The 13,579-nt window shown below is 43.3% G+C and overlaps 1 protein-coding gene across 3 annotated transcripts in view; it reads right to left on the bottom strand.

Annotated features, from left to right (window-relative positions):
• FRMD5 (FERM domain containing 5) overlaps positions 1 to 13,579 on the bottom strand; it is a 415,118-nt gene that overhangs the window by 49,146 nt on the left and 352,393 nt on the right. The window contains exons 2-4 of one of the 3 annotated variants that reach the window (XM_006831705.1): positions 8,246 to 8,350; positions 5,156 to 5,198; positions 4,861 to 4,939 (exon numbers count right to left, since the gene is read on the bottom strand). In XM_006831705.1, the coding sequence (XP_006831768.1) occupies positions 4,861 to 4,939; positions 5,156 to 5,198; positions 8,246 to 8,350 (227 nt within the window). Of the gene's footprint in view, positions 1 to 4,860; positions 4,940 to 5,155; positions 5,199 to 8,245; positions 8,351 to 13,579 lie in introns of those variants that run through there. The other 2 variants (XM_006831706.1, XM_006831707.1) reach the window with 2 other exon arrangements.

The following is a 13,579-nucleotide window of genomic DNA, read 5'->3' as shown; positions in this document are numbered from 1 at the left end:
ATTTTCCAACTACTGGACCCTCCTCTTTGCTCCCTACTTTTGCATTCCAATCACCAGTAATGAGCAATACATCTTGATTGCATGTTTGATCGATTTTAGACTGAAGAAGTTGGTAGAATTCTTCTATTTCATCTTCACTGGCTTTAGTGGTTGGTGCATAGTCCAGGATAATTAGCACAAATTCATGCAGACAGGAGAAGAGCTCGTATGCTTGTTGGTATCTGTGTTAGGTATCTAGTGCTGCTATAACAGAAATACCACAAGTGGGTGGCTGTCACAAACAGATCTATTTTCTCACAGTTTAGGAGGTGAGAAGTCTGAATTCAGAGTGCTGGCTCTAGGGGAAGATTTTCTATTTCTGTCAGCTCTGGTGGAAGGTTCCTGTGTTGGTGAGCATCTGCCCCTGGGTGGTCTTCATGTGGTGTGGTAGCTCTCTTCCTCCATTCTCTCCTGCTCACGTGTTTAATCTCTTTTATATCTCAAAAGAGATGGACTCAAGACACAACCTATATGAATTCTGCCTCACTAATGTAACAAAGACAATCCATTCCCAAATGGGATCATAACCACAGGCATGGAGGTCAGGTTTTACAACATGTATTTGGGGGGGTGGAGAGGGGAATAGAATTCAATTAAGAATAGTTTGAAGTTTTCTGACTTGATGAGAGTCCTGGCCATGTTTCTCATACTGTGCATACCAGGATTTAGATGGTACCGGGGATGCCTTTCTCTCCCAGTGCTCAAAAGTGCTTAATCTGTGGGGTCATCGATCCCAAACTAAACCATACCCACTGCCGTGAAGTTGATATCAGCTTACAGCAACCCTAAGAGACAGTGTATGGTGCTATAGGATAAGCACTGTACTGCGAACCAAGAGGTTGGCACTTCAAATCCACCAGCCACTCTTTGGAAACCCAATACAGGGTCACTACGAGTCAGAACTGACTCAATGGCACTTAGCAAGGGAGAGTAGAACTGCTCCTGATGGTTTGAGAGAATGTCATTCTCTACTGGGGCAGCCGGCCTCAGCTTTCTGCCACAGGGCAGCTGGTGGGTTTGAACCACTAACTTTGTGGTTAGTAGCACAACGCTTAGCCCTGTGGGAGCATCAGGGTGGGTCTTTCACTAGACAACCCCATGTGGGGTCCTAGACTACTCATTGCTGAGAATACATGAGACCTCACTTGCATATTGAGTGAGGGGGAAAGTTTCACAAAATGTACTTTATAATAAAAGGAGGAACTGGAACTGGAAAAAAAAAAAAAGTTAGCTGCTTACATTGTAGGACTTTAGTTGGTGAAGAATGAGGACAGAGGAGGAGTAGAGATTCTTAGACGTGCCCTTCCACACGTCTAAGAGAGAGCAGCAAGTGCTACCTGCCCCTGAGCTCTATGTAGAGCCCTTGGGGTTTGTGGGCCATATAATCAATCTGCCAGCAAACACATACAGTGCCTTTCTTTGCTCAGTGCAAGGCTCACTGGGGGGTGTATGAAGACAACCAATCCAATCTAATCACCATCAAGTCCATTCTGGTTCATAGAGACCTGCGTGTGTCAGAAGAGAACTGTGCTTCATAGATTTCTAATGGCTGATTTTTAAAGATAGATAACAAATCTTTCTTCTGAGGTGAATTTGGGTAGACTAGAACTGCCATCCTTTTGGTTTATAGCCAAGTATGTTAGCTATTCATACCATCCAAGGACTCCCATTAAGACACATATGCCATCAAGTCGGTTCTAACCCTAGCGACCCTGTATAGGGTTTCCAGGGAGTGTCTGGTGTGTTTGAGCCATTGACCTTATGGTTAGCAATTCAGTGCTTATCCAACAGTGCCATCCCAGGACTCCATTAAAATACAGAGGACACTCATATAGTGCTTTAGTCTCCCAACAACTCTACTGGAAGTAGATATTATTATCCTCATTTTATAATCAAGGAAACTGAAGGCCATACAGGTTAAATATCTTATCCAAATATCTCCCAGCTAAGGAGTGACAGAAGTAGGCGTTGTACTCTCAGGTCTATGCTGCTTCTTGGGTAAGAGCTGCTTCTTGTACATTAATATTTTGTATTGACATTTGATTTACAACATTGGGTAGTTAAGGACTCCACGAAGGGCCAAGCCAACCATCTATTTTGTCTTCAAGCAAAGCAGCAAAGTGTCTCAGCACTATTACTGGTAATGCATTCCCATTTTGGTCCAGTGAGGGGGAGACCAAGCTATCTTAATGGAGAGTGTCAGAAATGAGGTGTTAGACTCTTAACACAGATGTATTAATTTTGTCCTGATGTGTGGATAGGAACTGTGGTCTTCAGGGTCTACCTTGGTACTGGTACCTCTTTCAACACAGAGAGAGAAGCTCAGAGCTAAAGCAAACACTTGGAAGGTCATGAATGGGGCAGGCTTGTGCTTTCCAAACCATTTTCAGAAACAAAATAGTAGTCACATCCACTTCTGGGTTAATGAGCAGAGCTAGCAGTTTCTAAGCTGAGCAAGGACTGCGCTTCTAACCTTACTGCCTCAATGCTTCAAAGTAGGTGGGTGCATACTGCCCTGTGCAGCTGTAGAAAGCAACTTCCTGATCTTCCAACTCCATCAGAAGAAGATTCCCCTCAACCCCCGCTGGCACCCATGAGACGAAGCCACTGTCCCTCCCTCTTTCACTTCTTTGCTCCCTTTGTGCTAACTACTTATCCTTGTTTATTGCTCTCTTTCTTCCCTATTTCCTTATTTTCTTTCTTAGAGAAACTCTTGCTCCTTTGGCATGACCTAGAGCTAGGGTATGCTCTTCAGAAAAGGAATTTTAAAATTCCATATTCTTTCTTCTTCTCTCTCTCTTTTTCTTTCTTTTGAGGCTTTCCTAAGCAGTGCAGGATCTAGAAGTAGATCTCAAAACCTTACAAGACAGTCTATATAACCAGCAGTGACCAGTTTGTCATTACCAAGGTTTCAGGGAGAGGAGTAGAGCTGGCAATGCTGTCTCCTCAGCTCTGGGATTTACTGGCATCATCTCGACCCATTGCCCTGCCCTCCACAGGATAACATCAAGATATTGGTTATTTCTAAATGAACACCACCAGTTTCTGTTGAGCCAACTGTGACTCATGGAGACCGTTGATGTGTCAGAGTACAGCTGCGCTGCCTAGAGTTTCCTATGACTGATTTTTTGGAAGTAGATTGCTAGGTGTTTCTTCCAAGGTGCTTCTGGGTGGACTTGAACCGCCAACATTTCAGTTAGGAGCTGAGCACATTAGTTTGCACCACCAGGGATTCCATTTCAAAATTAGAGTCCCAGTGTGACACTTACAATAAGCACTGGACTGCTAACTGCAAGGTCAGTGGATCAAATGCACAGGGACTCCTCAGAAACCCTATATAGCAGGTCACTCTGAATTGGAACAAACTTGATGGCACATTAACAACAACAATATAAAAACTCGGGACCTTCGTTATAGAGAGTTCCCAAACCTGTCAGGCAAGATTTTCAAAGTGAATTTGGCTAAAATACATAAAATCTGGGGATGCTTAGAAGCTCCTCTTCATTGTCCCTCTTGTAGGATGGATGTGGGCACAGAGAGTTTTCCTCATCTTCAAGTGGTACTAGATGAGATAGATTCATTTCATGCAGCTGTCTGCCTGCTATAGAACCTGATCCCCACAATAACAAGTTTGTCACGAACCTATTCCACCAGCACAGTGGAGTTTTCGCATCTGGATTTTAAATCTCCAGTGCTGCAGCTCTGTAGGATAAGCACTGGACTGCTAACCACAAGTCTGTAGTTTAAGCCTACCAGCTGCTCTGTGGGAGAAAGATAAGAGTTTCTGTTCCTGCAAAGATTTACAAGTCTCAGAAACCCTATACAAGGTCACAACAACTCACTTTATGGCACTTAACAACAACAACAGTATTTCCCAACTCATCGTTCAGTGTCATTCCTTGGCACTTTCCAAGAATATTGGGTCACTGAAGTCAATTCTTAACTTCTGAAACATAGACCTTCACCAAAATATCCACAGTGGCCACATCATCAGTGTGTTGCTTATCTTGCACTGTTATAACAGAAATACCACAAGTGGGCCGTCTTAACAAACAGAAATTGATTTTCTCACAATTTAGACGTCTAAATTCAGGGTAGGAACTCTAGGGGAGGGCTTCTTACTCTGGGGGCTCTTGGAGGAGGTTTTATTCCTTTGAGCTTTGGTCATCTTCATATAGCTTGGCAGCTCTCTTCCCCCATCTCTCCTTTGCTTCCTTGTTTAATTTCTTTAATATCTCAAAAAAGATGGATTTAAGATACAATCTATACTCACATTGTCTCATTAACATTAAAAATAAAACCCATTCCCAAATGGGATTATAACCACAGGTTTGTTGTTTTTAAGTGCCATTGAGTTGGTTCTGACTCATAGTGACCTTGTAAAGGGTTTCTGAGGAGTGGCTGGTGGGTTTGAATCACTAACTTTGCTGTTAGCAGTCCAGTGCTTACCAACTACTGCACCACACCAGGACTCCAACCACAGATATAGGGATTAGGATTTACAACACATATTCTTGGGGGGATGTGTCCATCACAGCAGATATAAGAAAAAACGGTTTTGATTAATTAGTTATTCCAGATCCCCTGGAGGGCAACTAGTTTGTGATAAAGGAGTCAATGCTTCTTGAAGGAAAGATGCTCCCTCTGCTCCAATACCACTCACTGAGGCTGCGAGCAAAGAAAACACATGGCAATAAAGTTTAGAGGAAGTATAAGGTTGTATTTTAGAACAATTCCGGGCCTTTAAGAGGCACTTCCAAAGTGCCTTCTCTGTCCTCTTGAACATGTCTCTGTGGTTGAGAGGAAGGTGTTCAGGATTACCTGGTTATTTCTTCTTTCAGAGCAGCAGGGTCTGTAGGGTAAAACTTCACACGGAAACACATGGTGAATGGAGGCTGGGCTGCAGAGAAATACAGGTACCCATCAGAGGAGGTTTTCCACCAGAAAATATCCACTCTGGGACAGACAGGCCTCTGAATCATCAGAAGAAAACCTTACACTCAGAGCCACCTTATACTCAGAGCAGTGGAAAACTGCATATGAAGGCCAAGTATGGGAGGTTTTAACCCACCCTCCTTAAGTGTGAGGCTTCAGTCTTTTCATGAAGAATACTTACATCTCAACTGCTTCATAACAGACTTTGTAAACTCCAACCAATGCTGAAATGGAGAAAACAGAACAAGAGAACCTAATGAGCAGCAGTAGCAAATATGACTTGTTTTATCCAGTTTAAATAACTAGACAGATTGTAGCCCAGGATGCAAGCAACCCGAAAGCTTGTGAAATGTAGATTTGGAGTGATATGAATTTTTGAAATGAGCTCCCCATGGAGCCAGCTGTGAAAGAGGGAACAGTTCTGTCTTAAGATGCCATTTCTGGGTTTCCCTGGCAATGCTGCCTTCCAAAGGAGGGTGCCAAAGTTCTAAGCCATGTTTCTGGCTGCCTTAGCACAATGTGTGCATGTGTATGTGATGGGGACAGAGCCCCATGTGACTTGAGTAGGGAAATGCTGACTTTAATGGGCAGTGGTTGTGTTACATGCCAACTATTTTTGGCAGAGGGGCAGGGACAGAGGCTATTGGTAGCAGTTCTAGAAAGTATTGGTAAGTGGAATGTCAGAAATGGGACGGCTGGTATAATGCCATCTTTGTTTGAAGAGTGTAGATTGCCAGCCCTTGTATTAGTGAGTACCTACCCAGGATTCCTTAGCATCCAGGAGTGTTTAAAGTCTGTCTCATAAGATAACCAACCACAACCAATGCTTAGTATTGGTGAATAGTAAGCACCCTGTTTCCCTTGGATTTTCATAGAGGTAGGGCACAGTAGCAATTCATCACCTTCTCTCACCCTCATCACCACTTATGTTTGAGGAAGGAAGCAGTGAGGTTACTCTAGCTGTTTCCCATTTCTACATGGGTGCTTCATAAAAATTCATTATTGATGTTGGTGGCTTTTAAGGTAATAAGGAAATGTGTCAATTTGCAGAGAGCCAGAATTGCTGTGATATGGGGTTTGATTATCTGAAAGTAGCTTAAGGCCATTAAATGTAAGTTCTGTGAGGACAGAAAACTTGTCTGACATGTTTACCACTATATTTCCAGTGCCTAGCAGAGTGTTCAGTATGTAGCACTTGGATAAATGAAAGGACTGGGTCCACACCTTCTTCTTTTCTAGCTACTTCCATTTAGAGTAATGTCTTGGCACAGTCCTCCCTCTAACAGGAAGGGAACCAGCGCCATGCAAGCAGTGTCCGAGCTTCCCTTGATGCCCAGCTCTCACCTCCTGGGCTGGGCTTGGGTCATTCAGTTAATGGACCCACTATGAGCTAGTTCTCCCATCAGCTCCACGTGGATAATCTGGGCTGACATTCTACTTTCTTGCTTCCTAAGATCTGAGTTCCCAGGAGGCTGGCAACTCATTACAGTCACTCATTGTGGTTCAGAGGGCCTTCTCACATTACATGGCCTACTGAGGCTCCGCAAGAGAGAAACTGCACACAAAGAAATGGGGTTCGAAGCCCTTCTGGTGAAGGTGCAGGAGGCCTGTGTGTTCAGAGTGCACAGTGAGAAGAATATAGCAAGTGTCTGACACTCAGTAAACAGAACATCCCTAGACATTAGACTGACAGATTAAAAGAACCGACAGTGATGACTGGGAGAAGCATTATCAATAGAGGGTAGAAGAAGCAGAACTACAAAAAGGCTGCTTGTACCCCTTCGCTGCAGGAAGTCTTTAGTTTTTAGTTTGCACCGTGAGAGCTCAAGAAAGGATTGATCTGGAGGTGAGGACGTGGATGGGAAGGGAGTGGAAAGTTGTCACAGCTCATCCAAAAGGTTTTAAGAGTCTGGTAGACAAATCTGACAGTTTTCCAAGAAAGGTGACCAGTTACCTTTTATAGCTATCTGGCTCAATCTTGGTTCCAGTATTCCTAACAGATGAATGGTATGGGATTAGGGAGGAAGGGTCAAAAGAAGAGAGAAAGGAGATACAGAGAGCGGAGTTTCCTTCTTTATTTGGGTGAATAGCCCTTGTGGCACCATCTTCAGAAACTGGGGCATGAAAGGGTAGGAAGAGAGGTTGAAAGCATTCAAACTCTGGGCCTGAACCAAGAACAGCGGGGAGGGCAGCTAGCTCCCCAGGAGGGAAAGGAGAGTTACCATGAAGAGACCTACAGAGCACGCTGTTATGCTGATGGGTGTGAGGCTAGGCTCAGACCATCTGATGAGTGAGGGGTAGAGATTTATTTCAAGGGCGCCACGGAGCTTACCCACACCCTCTCTGCCACCAATGAGTAGCTCTAGGCTGACATCTCCTTTAGAGGTCCACTTCCCTTCAACCTCAGGACCCTCTCAAGTCTCTCTGCTCCCCCTTCTCCTTTCCTAGAGGCACCACATCACACAACTCAGAGGCTCCCAGGTACAAGTTCAGCACAGAATCTCAGCAATCACACAGGCTCTGCACTCAGATAGGTCTGACTCTGCCACTTACCTGGGGCGAGTTACTTAACCTGTCTGAGTCTTTATTTTCTCATCTGGAAAATGGATATTATAATTGTGGATAGTCATCTCATTTATGTAAGAATTAAATGAAATAAAACGTGACGCTCTTTGCCACAACAAACATAACTGAAAGAATTAGGTATGCATTCAGTGCAGAGCCTGGTATACAGTAAGCACTCCATAAATGTTTATTGCTCCTCTTCCTCATTTCCTGACTTATTCTATCTCCTCTTCTTTTCATCTTTATCAGACCTATGTGCTCTTCAAGCACATTCTTACCTAACTTAAAAATAATGAACAGGCTACATTTTGGCCCCTCCCCCCTTTTTTTATACACCACCCTTTCTAGGAGAAGAGATCTGGGAGTAACTGATGTTTCTTCTTAAGGACAGTCATCTCAGACTAAGCCAAACCAAACCAAACCAAACAAAAACCACTTGTGAAAACAGAATGAACTTAGCGGCATTTAACGACAACATGATCTAGTGAATGGGCCTGGGCAACATGTGAGGCTATTTGGTGGCATGCTGCTTTTGGACCTGTATTTGTAATGTGGTCCAGAGCTTAGAAGTCTTTAAACCAAGACAGCAAAGCCTTTTCAGGGTGAGGGTCTGACTTCTGAGGCTAAGCTCTGACTATGAATAAGTGCCAGATTAAGGCTTACTCACTAATCCTGTCCTTCTTATATGCTTTGAACATTGACTTACCCGCTGTTTATCTGGGTCCACAAAGCGGATCCCAAAATAGTCTTTCTCAAGTAGGTTCAGGTGGTGGCAAAGAAGGTCAAACAGGTACTGGCCTTTGGCATCTCTCTGCAAAGAAAAAAAGTTCCATTAAGAAATAAGTGAGTTTCAGAGTAGACACGGATGGGCAACTTGGACATTGGCTACCCAAAATGGGCGGGGGGGGGGGGGGCTACAAAGACAAGAAGTGACTGGCTTACAAGCTTTCAAGAGGGAACCTAGATTCAGATGGCGTGAAGGAAGGTAGAATCTCCACTGGGCAGGGCTGATGAAATGAAATGTGCATTCATCTCTTGTGATACAATAGTGAATAATTGTTATCAGGACTGCTTGTGAGGGTTGGAAATGTAAAGGTAGATGTTTTGTAGCAAGGAGGGAAGCGATTAACTTTTCAGCCTAGGAGCAGAGGTCCCTGGGACCATCAAGAGAGAAGAGCAGAGAGCAGAACCCTACCCAGAGAAGCAGTGATGTCTGAGATGGAGGCAGAGACGATGACATGGAGAGATGGAGCAGTTGGGGACTTTAGACTAGAGAGGGAGAGGGGCTGTGTGCTGACAACCGGGGGGCAGACTTGTAGTGTATACCCTTTGGTTGGTTGATGATGCATGGAGGGGACTGTAACCATAACGATGAAACAATATAAGATAGGATGAATGTAAAACTAATGTTCTTCCATGTAAACTATTACATAAGTCACAATGAAACATTGAAAAAAAAAAAAAAAGAAAGAAGTGAGTTTCTACTACTGTAAAATAGACACTTGCGTGGGATAGGAAAGCCTATCTTCAGCCTATAACTGACTGGAATACCTAAAAGGGGTTCTAGAATTTGCTCAGTGAAATAGCCTTCCTGGAGCCTTTGTAGTCTATAGGACCAAAGGTGTAATCCTGAGCCCCATCCAGAACCCTCTGAAGTACGGCATTTCTACTTGAAAGGACAAGCAGACCAGCCTGGAATAGCTAGAGGAATAGAAGATACTTCTTGAAAGAAAGACCAGCAGGAAAAATAAAAAACAAAAATGGCAGTCTGATTGGCTACTATAAGAACAAGCAAGTTGTTCGCTGGGGAGCCATCAAGCCAAGCAATCAAGTCCTTTCAAGACAAAGCCCCCTCCAAGACTAAAATTCAAAGGGAACACACAAGCAGGTATGTAAGCTTGCTGGCAACCACATTGGTCTTCTGGTGAGTGGAAGAGGGGGAAAGACAGCAACGAAGATATGGGCCGAGTTTGACCACGTTCCATAGACTCCCATAGACCTGGAGATAGGAGAGCAAAGAGGAGGGATTGGTTGGTCGGAAGTGTGGTGAGACCCGTGGAATCCTGAGCCCAGGAACAAGGACGTAGCCACAGAGGGATGGAGTTGAGAGTGAAGCGCCCAGCTGATGTGAAGTGAGGGGAGACGCACAACAGAATGCCCAAACTTGTAGATAGTACCCATTCGAGCTGGCTTCAATGGCTTGATGATCAGAACTCAATCAGAGGAAGACAAAGAAAAAGAAAACAAAAAATATATATATTTATGTATATCCTTTTTTTTTTCTGATAAAGGAAATAAGTGTAAATTGCTACAATTTGATGGACTTGACCTATACTTATTAATGTAGTAGCTCAAAATACCAACTGAGAGGAAAGGAGTCTACGTCTGTATACAGGGCTGATAGGGACATGCAACTTAGATATTGGCTACCTAAAATGGGAGGGGCTATAAAGGCATGAAGTGTCTGGCTTACAAGTTTTCAAGAGGGAGTTTGGTTTCAGAGTGTGTGTGGGAAGGTAGAATCCCCACTGAATAGTTTTCATCTTGTCTAGACAGGTCTGGTGAAAGGACATGGGGATAGGATTCTTTTTATTCAATGGTGAGGAACCATTATCATGACTAACTGTGACAGTCATAACTGTAAAGGTAGAAGTTTTGTAACAAAATGAGGGGAGTAGTTAATCTTACAATCCAGGAACAGAGAACCCTAGGGCCATCAAAGGAGAAGAGCACAAGCAGAATGTGGGACCCTATCCAGAGAAGCAGCAGCATCAGAGATGGAGGCAGAGATGAGGGCATGGAGAGAGAGAGTGGCTGAGGACTCTAGACTCGAGGAAAGAGAAAGGCTGTGTGCTGTCAGCCAGGTACTTGTGGCCAGAGGGCAGGCTTGCAGAATGTGTCCTTTGGTTGCTTGAATGATTTCTGAGTGTTTTGGTGTACAACCTCCGCTCCCCCCCAAAAAAAAACCCAAAACCAGAGGGAAGAGAAGCAAATACTGTTGAATGATGATGCACAGAAGAGATTGTAATCATTGCAATGAAATGATAAGTGTAAAACTGATGTTCACCCATGTAAACGAATCACTCAATTCATAATAAAAAACTTAAAAAAAAATGAAAAAAGAAATAAGTGAGTTTATTTTTACAGTCATTAAAAATTGTATAAAATTTTTGTGTATCTATATGAAAAGGGCCCATGTCCAAACTGTGTCTTCCATATTTGATATATTAGAATTTTAGCATGTGACAAAAGCCTAAGAACCCTTCCCTGTATAGGACTTCCTAGGAGTGGCTTTGGAGTTGAACCACCAACCTTGCTGTCAAATGGACTTTGCAGTCCTGTACTTATCCTACAGTGCCATACCTCTATATACATATATAAGGGACCCTGGTGGCACTGTAGGATAAGCACTAGACTGCTAACAGCAAGTTTGGCATTTGAAACACACTAGCCACTCTGCAGGAGAAAGATAAGGCTTTCTACTCCTGTGAGATTTGCAGCCTCGGAAACTCTATATAGGGTCGCTATGCGTTGGAAACAACTCTATGGTTGTTATTGTTAAGTGCCATCGAGTCAGTTCCAACTCATAGTGACCCTGTATAGGGTTTCTGAGGAGTGACTGGTGAACTTGAACTGCCAACCTTGCCATTCAAACTTACCTTGCAGTCCAGTGCATTAACCCACAGCACCACACCAGAACTCTCTCTCTCTCTCTAGTTGTTAAGTGCCTTTGAGTCAGTTCCAACTCATAGCGACCCTGTATAGGGTTTCCAAGGAGTGGCTGGTGGGTTTGAACTTCTGACCTTGAGGTTCAAATCAACCTTTTGTTTCTGTGCAGTATCTTGCAGTGCCACATCAGGACTCATATGTAAAAAAAAAAAAAATATATATATATATATGTGTGTGTGTGTGTGTGCGTGTGTGTAAGATAGATAGATAGGTAGATAGATAGATAGATAAAACAAAACAAACCAGTTGTCATCAAATTGATTCCAACATATGGAATACTATGTGTTTCAGAGTAGAACTGAGCTTCATAGGGTTTTCAATGGCTGTGATCTTTTGGAAGGAGATTGCCAGATCTTTCCCCTGAGGCACCTCTAAGTAGATTTGAACCTTCTGTTTTTTAGTTAGCAGCCAAGCACTTAACCTTTTGTACCATACAGAAACTCATATACATATACATTTCCTCTTTTAAACACACAAATGATAGAATGTTATATATACTATTCTGTTACCTATTCCCCCCACCACTTAGCATATCTTACAAACTCTCTTATAGCAGGAGATACATATACGCCTCACAGTTTTTAACTGCTGCATATCTTTCTAACTCAACCCAATGCCATCAAGTTGATTTTGACTAAGACAGAGTAGAACTGCTCCATTGAGTTTCCATGGCTGTACATCTTTATGGATGCAGACTGACACATGTTTATCCTACAGAGCAGCTGGTGGATTCCAACCACTGGCCTTTTGGTTACCAGCCAAATGCTTAACAACCACACACCAGGACTCTTGACATACCATTCTAATGAACCTGTTTCTTTAGCCAGTTTCACAAAGATAGAATTTGTTTCTAATCTTGCTATATACAAACAGTGTAGCAGTGAATACAGTGATCTTTAATTCTGCTACTACTCCTGCTTAACATTTGCAGTGGTTTTCCATTGCTCTCAGAATAAAATCCAAACTCTGACCATGACCTCCAAGGCCCTACATGACTTGGCTCCTGCCACCTCTCTGACCTCATCCCAAATTATTTTGTCACTACACAGGGGCCATGGTCTTTCTGTTCCTGAATGCCTCAAGGGTTTTCTGTCTTTAGGCCTTTGCATTTGTTCCCACTACCTGGAAGATTCTTCTTTCGTTCTTCCCACAGCAAGCTCCTTCTATCCTTGAGGTCTCAGCTTAGACGTCCCATTTACAAAGAGATCTTTCACATATAGAATGGACTTTTCCTAATTATTTCCTTTACAACACATATGTTGTCCTGAGGTGCTGACAATTTGGTTCCAACTCATACTGACCCTATATTTTGTTGTTGTGAAGTGCCGTTGAGTCAGTTCCGACACATAGCGACCCTGTACAGGGTTTCCGAGGAGCAGCTGGTGAGCCTGAACTGCCGACCTTGCGATTCAAACGGCTTTTTAGTCTCGTGCATTACCCCACCATGCCACACCAGGACTCCGGTGACCCTATATCTAACAGTGCAACATGTTGATCCATCCTGCATCATCCTCACAACAGCAGCTCTGTTTGAGCTCATTGTTTCAGCCAATGTGTCAACCCATCTGGCTGAGGATCTTCCCCGGTTTTGTTGCTCCTCTACTTTGCCAAACCTGGTGTCGTTCAGTCTCACCACCCTTGCTTCTAAAGAGCATTCTGACTGTACTTCTTCCAAGACAGATTTGTTCATTCTTCTGGCAGTCTATGGTATATTCAGTATTCTTCATTAAAACCATAATTCAAAAGCATCAATTCTTCTGTCTTCCTGTTCACTGTCCAGGTTTTATATGCATATGAGGTGATTGAAAATATGCATGAAACTATCTATGGCTTAGGTCAGGCACACCTAAGTCTTCAAAGTGTTATCTTTGCTTTTTAACACTTTAAAGAGGCCTTTTGCAGCTGATTTGCCCAATGCAACATATATAGCATATATGTTGCTGTTAAGTAATGTTGAGTTCGTTGTGACTCATAGCAACTCAATGAGCAGCGGGTGGATTTGAACCGCCAACCTTTCAGTTAGCAGTCCAGTGCTTATCCTACAGTACCACACTAGGATTCTATAGCATGTATAATAATCTGTAATTACTTAAGTGATCTGGTCATTTATTGCCTGTTCTCTTTCTAGACTGTAATTTCCATGAGGGCAGGAACCCTGTTCAGAACTAAGTACAGGGCTTGCAACATGGCAGGTTGTTGTTGTTGTTGTTGTCAGGTGCCATCGAGTCGGAACCGACTCATAGCGACTCCATGCACAGCAGAATGAAACAATGTTCGATCCTGGGCCAACCTCACCACCGCTGCCACCCCC

This window comes from Chrysochloris asiatica, unplaced genomic scaffold, assembly GCF_000296735.1.
Source record: "Chrysochloris asiatica unplaced genomic scaffold, ChrAsi1.0 scaffold00004, whole genome shotgun sequence".
NCBI classification, from domain to species: domain Eukaryota; kingdom Metazoa; phylum Chordata; class Mammalia; order Afrosoricida; family Chrysochloridae; genus Chrysochloris; species Chrysochloris asiatica.
Note: the sequence above shows the minus strand (reverse complement) of the source record. Positions and strands in the feature narration are given on the sequence as shown.